At 44.8% G+C, this 6,000-nt stretch overlaps 1 protein-coding gene across 2 annotated transcripts in view; it reads left to right on the top strand.

Annotated features, from left to right (window-relative positions):
* Window positions 1–776: 776 nt before the first annotated feature.
* The window catches only part of SPART (spartin), a 28,862-nt gene continuing 23,638 nt past the window's right edge, over window positions 777–6,000 (top strand). For both annotated transcript variants that reach the window (XM_066620480.1, XM_066620479.1), the window contains exons 1-2: window positions 777–929; window positions 3,941–4,781. In XM_066620480.1, the coding sequence (XP_066476577.1) occupies window positions 3,972–4,781 (810 nt within the window). In that variant the 5' untranslated portion in view covers window positions 777–929; window positions 3,941–3,971. The remainder of the gene's footprint in view (window positions 930–3,940; window positions 4,782–6,000) is intronic.

Below are 6,000 nucleotides of genomic sequence, written 5' to 3'. Positions count from 1 at the left end.
CACCTAGGTTTACCAAACTTTAAAAAAAGGAGATCTAGAAAGAATTATTTATTTACTTATTTATTTTTTAATAATAATATAGTTATATAATAATAATAATAATAATAATAATAATAATAATAATAACCAGTAAAGAGACCTTCAAACATTTATCTCCCTGCAGGAGCTGAACTTTTTGCAGGACTGTTAGCGGCTATCTTGCAAACTGCAGGAGCTGAGCTCTTTCCAAGACTGTTAGCAGCTGTCTTGCAAAGTGCAGGAGCTGAGCTCTTTGCAGGGTAATTAGCAGCTACAGTATCTAATTTTTGAATAGCCTCAGGGCCTGAGGCAATTAGTTATCCATCACCCTTTGGTGACCCACCAAAAATCAGCTGCTGACCCACCGATGGGTCCCGACCCACAGCATGGAAAGCACAGTTTTAGCGTTTATTTTTATTGACAGGACAATTTCAATGCATGTCTACTCAGAAGGAAACCCCCATGAGCTAAACAGGACTTGCTCCCAGGTAAGCCCTCAGAGGACTGCTTGGCCAGAGCCTTTTTCTGACAGCTCTGCAGAACCCTTCCCAAAACTACAATCCCCAGAATTCCCGTCAGGGAACGGGAGAAATGACACGACTGGTTGAGATCATAGATATCAGTCGCGCAGACAGACTCTGAAGAGCTTTGGACAGCCCAGAGCAGCGCCCGCCGGTGCGTGACTTGAGCGCTTCAGCGCCCCCGGTGGCCGGCGGGCTCGAGAGAGAACTCGGAACTTTCCAGTCGTGCCGGGAACCGACCACCGCAGCTGAGCGTCACATGACGCAGCGTGGGCTGCAAGAGCAACAGCTGAAGCGCTGGCGGCAGCAGGTGCGGGCAGTCTCCTCCTGAGTGCTTCCCCCGCGGCTCCAAGGAGGTGCCTGCAGGAGTCTGGAAGGGCGCTGCTTCCCGTGAGTGAAGGGGCGTCTGGGAGTCCTGAGGAAAAGTGTTCCTGGGCTAGGACAGGCTCATTCCCTCATATGTACACACACACCCCCAGAGTCTGTGTGGGTGGGTGTGCACACACTGTCTGGGTGGGTGTGCACACACTGTCTGGGTGGGTGGTGTATAGACACTCAGTTGGGTGGGTGGACAGACACACACAGAGTCCATGTGGGTGGGTGTACATACACACGCACATAGAGTCTGTGTGGGTGGGTGTGCACACACATGCATAGACTCTGTGTGTACAATGTCTGTGTGTACACCCACCTACACATAGACTCTGTGAGTGTATACACCCACCAATACATAGACTGGGTGTCTGAACTCTAAAGCGTGTTTTTTCTTGCTCAGAAAAGCCCTCCTGTCCACCCTGAGTCTCTTAGTGGTGATTGCCGTGTGGCATCTGGCCACCCAACTAAGGAGTAACTGGTGATGTCATCACCGGTTACTTCCAATGGTACTTCGAATAGGTGGATCATGTGAAGTGGTATGGCTGAGGACAAACCTTGAGGAACAGTGACCTAGACTTAACACAAGTCCTGCTGAGCATGTTTCTGGTTGGGTAGGGGCGGGGGATAGAGCTCTCTAGGTATAGGGTTATCAGATACAAAGGGGGACAGAGTGCTTATACCTATAACCATTATACCTTTATACATAACCTTGCTGGGGATATTTGGGTACTGTCACTATCATCATCTGGCTGATGTTAATGCTGCCAATACACCTTTATCAATGAACAGATGTAGGTTTCTTAGTATTTGCTTCTATGTATGGTTACCACCATACATAGCCACCGGGTAGATGGGACCCGTTAGCCTGGGAAGGCAGCTCATCTGAGAGAGGGAAAACTCTGATCCCAAACCTCCACTGCCTTGTGGCTACATCCAGTTATGGAAAAGGCTTCAGGAGTCAACCTCGAGGCAAAATCCGGAGCCGGAGTCCCTGAGGCAGTTCATGGCTGAACACAGTCACGTTCTGGCAACTCCTGCGACGTCGCTGGAACCAACCGTATTGGCCTCTGCCTTTCCATTGGACCATTTCAGCGACGTGGAGAGGGGGGATTTGCTGCATGGGTAACAGCCTGTCCTCCATATCTACCTTGCCCAGGCTTCGCGCACTGGAGAAGACACTCTGTTCCAGAACCACCATTCAGAGCGTGACACCATAGTCTTCAGAGACTGAAGGATGCCAACTGCTGCTGCTGCTGTATGGTTACATTGGAAGGAAGGGGGCTGTTGAGGGAAAGGGAAGGGGGCTGCCTCACTGCTGTCTTATGCTCACTGCTTATGCCTCACTGCTGTTGAACTGTTTTTTCCCCCCACTTGCTGCTGCCTGTACTTAATTCGGAATTTATTTATTTATTGCTGTTATCTTACTCCCTGTTTTATCGCTGCTTGCTTATTGAGTTTTAATTCATACTGTGCTTAATCTTATTGTAATCTATCTTATACAGTTTTTAAGTGAAAAGGCAGGGTTATAAACTCTGAAAATAAATTACTTTTGAGTAAGTTTAGATCAAATTAAGTTACACTTCATTCAATAGAACTTTCTGTCAAGTACCACTGTTTAAGAAGTAATCTTGGTGTCCTTGTCTGATGCATGACAAGAACTTTAAGGTACTGTCATTCCACAAGATGTTCCATCTACCAGTGGAAGACTTAAAAGAGGTGGGACTCAGTATGGGATTCTAGGGTCCTTGATAATTGTGTAGATATTTGCCAAAGGCAGTGAAATTGAGGCTGAACTTCGGAGCCCTGACAATGATAGTTGGCTAGAGTCCACCTGAAGCTTATGACCAGAATCTTTCCTCTCTCATATCCTACTGACAATTTGCGACTGAACAATCAGTTCTGTTGTGTGTTGGTTGTTGTTTAGATCAAATCCAGAGGCTTATGGCGCAGAGCACTTTGTGTCCTGAAACTTGAGTTCACAACTGCATTTGTCGTTCCCCAAGCACCCTGCCACAAAAAATTCTGACACTTTTAAAAGCTGGCTTTCCCTGTGATTTTACTGATAGTTTGAAAATATTATTTATTGAGAAAACAAAATATATGCTTGAACTTCACTGAAACAGTGTTGGCTGGGCACTGGCATTTTGTTTGTTCCAAGGAAGGGGATTTTTGGTTTGGTATTTTAGCAGCTCTGAAAATTAGGATACATAGTTGACACACTTACTAGGAAGCATGGCCTATTGACATATTTGGTGAGACTTAAACTTGGTTAAGTAGGCCGGTCTTGCACAACTCACTAAAAGTGCTCCATAAATAGTGATAATGCCTTTTGAGACACGTATACTGGTGATATGGTAAATTTGGCCCACTAAATCTCTCATTACTCAAGGCTACACCAAACATTGTAATTCCAGCATGTCTTGTATCTGGTGTTTTATATTTGGTATCCATATAGCATGTACTGTCAATCCTCATTACACACACACTCAGTTTACACGAATTCACTTATCCACAGGGACAGGAGTGCAGCTTACCTTGCTTGATCCACAGTCTTTTCTTAGCTGTCTGTGGCATCCATGGCCATCCTGAAGCTATCTGCAGCTTCCCTGAAGCTATTTGTAGGCAATGTTTGAAGGTCTCCGCACTAGTCTCAGGGAGCATTTTAAAGCTATCCATGCCATTTTGAAGGTCCCTGCTGCATTCCGAATGCCAGCCTTCAAAATGGTGGCCACAGATAGCTTTAAAATGGCCTTGGGAAGCTTCAAAATGGCATGGATAACTTCAGAATGCTATTTTGAAGCTTCCCAAGGCCATTTTAAAGCTATCTGTGTGGGTGCCATTCTGAGGGTCTCTGCTCCTGGCGGGGTAGTTATCCCTTCCCCTTAACCCCATTGATCCCATAGGATCAATGACTCCCTTTCCACAGATTCAGTAGCTACTGGGCTTTCCAGGAACCTAACAGATAAAGAAAATTGAGTGTATATCTTCTAATGGAAGTGTTCTCTCTTTCTGCTTTGTGTCTCCAGATACATTCATGCTGTGTTCCAATTTGCAATAATGGAGCAAGAACAAAATCTGGCGATGCAAGAAGATACCCATTTGAAGACAATTGAAGAAGAATTCAAGAAAGCTTTTGTGTTTGTTAACAAAGGCCTGAATACCGATGAGTTGGGACAGAAGGAAGAGGCGAGGGGTTATTACAGGCAGGGACTTGACCACTTGCTCAAGGGAATAAGCATTCCATCCCAGGGCCCTCGGTGCACAGGGGCCAAGTGGGATTCTGCCAGGCAAATGCAGCAGAAAATGAGAGAGACTCTTCAAAATGTTAATACTCGACTGAGCATTCTGAATGAGCACACACAGCCTCATACCACTGCAGTGCATCCCCCTACAGAGATGCCCAAATTATATCCAGCAATTCCTCCCAAAGACAGACCAGAGAGACCTCCCTTACCAACTTCACTGGTACCACCTTCTCAGCCACTTGCAGCTGGTGCAGCTACAACTCAAGGGCAGCTGGCTGTGACAAGTCCATCTTCAATAGCTCAGGCTTTGTCCAATGAAGCACCCCCTGCTTATACCCCTGAGGCCACTGATGGACACTATACTGTCTCATATGGTACGGACTCTGGGGAGGTCTCGTCTGTTGGAAGTGACTACTACACACAGCACACAGAGCCACCTCCTATGCAGAATTTTGGAGTAGATGCGGATGAATTGATCCTCATTCCCCATGGGGTGCAGATATTCTATGTGACGCCTGATGGACAAGTTAGTGCTCCTTCGTATCCTGGGTACCTTCGCATTGTGAAGTTCTTGGATACTGATGAAGCAGCAGCCCAGAATCGTCCCCCTGCTTTTCTTCAGGTAACGTCTAGGTTTCTGTTTGTTATATAACCACAGTATTGTAAAGATATTGGGCAGGTCCCCTAAGGGCCTCCTGGCATGTGTATTTTTGTTAGCTTTAGTGGTATTTAAGAGTAAACCACTGATATGAAAAAGTGCTTCCAGGCATTGAGCCTAGTGTTGAAGATGCTCTTTAAACAAGAAAATGCTTCCCATTCAGTTTTATTATTTAATTCCACCTTTCTGTTCTCTCGGCTTATTGTAGTTTTAAAACCATACAATAAAAAACAAGAACATAAACCATATAACACCACAAACAAAAAATCAAGCAGCATCCATAGAGAGCCAAGTAAAGTAGTAATTTCATCACCTGCTTAAAATTACTCTCCAACTGAGCAGGCTGGACATTCTGAGCAAGAGTTAAATAGTAGGCCAACATACATTTTATCATATAGGTTTTCAGATTATGATAGCTGGAGGCAACAGCACTCATAGTTAAAATCTCTGAGTACACTGGCCATAAAATTCCAAAACAACTAGTTTTGTTTGATGAATTAAAAGCAACATTTCATCCTACAATCACTGTAGACATCAGATATCCAAAGGCTAAATTCCACCATTCCAAGGCATGTCAACTTCCTGTTCTCTGTTTAATGGCAAAGGTCTTCCCAAGTTAGAAAAGAGGCTCCACATATTGGCAATGCCTGGTATCCAGTCCTAAAAAAAACAGACATTAAAGAGCTTAATACGGAAAAGGGTTCTAACAGAGATAGAATACTGTGATTAGCCTGAGATTGCTTTAAGAATGCAGCAGTAAAATGGAACTCTAAGCACCTGGAAGGTACTGATTTTTTAACAGCTGTTTCTGGCTTTCTCTCTAGTAATGTGTCCTGTCTAGGTGCATTTTCCCTGATTAAGTTCTGAAAAAATAGAACAAAACAGACTTTTTTAACATCATGGATTCTAACTCTTTGACACAACCATGGTCTTCTCACCCAATTAAATATATGTTAAATTGTTGGGTTATTGCTGGCCATGAAAACCTAAAAACATATATAATCTGTGTAATGTTGTCAGACTAGTGGGACCCCACTAGGACCTTGGCTCTTGCATTTGGCATCAGCTGGAGTTTCCAAACCATCCTCAAGCACAGCCCAAGAAGTTTGTTACAATACAAATGTGCTTTGACTAGGGCAGGGGTACCCAAACCCCGGCCCTGGCGCCACTTGCGGCCCTCGAG

Source organism: Tiliqua scincoides, chromosome 3, assembly GCF_035046505.1.
Source record: "Tiliqua scincoides isolate rTilSci1 chromosome 3, rTilSci1.hap2, whole genome shotgun sequence".
Classification (NCBI taxonomy): domain Eukaryota; kingdom Metazoa; phylum Chordata; class Lepidosauria; order Squamata; family Scincidae; genus Tiliqua; species Tiliqua scincoides.
Note: the sequence above shows the minus strand (reverse complement) of the source record. Positions and strands in the feature narration are given on the sequence as shown.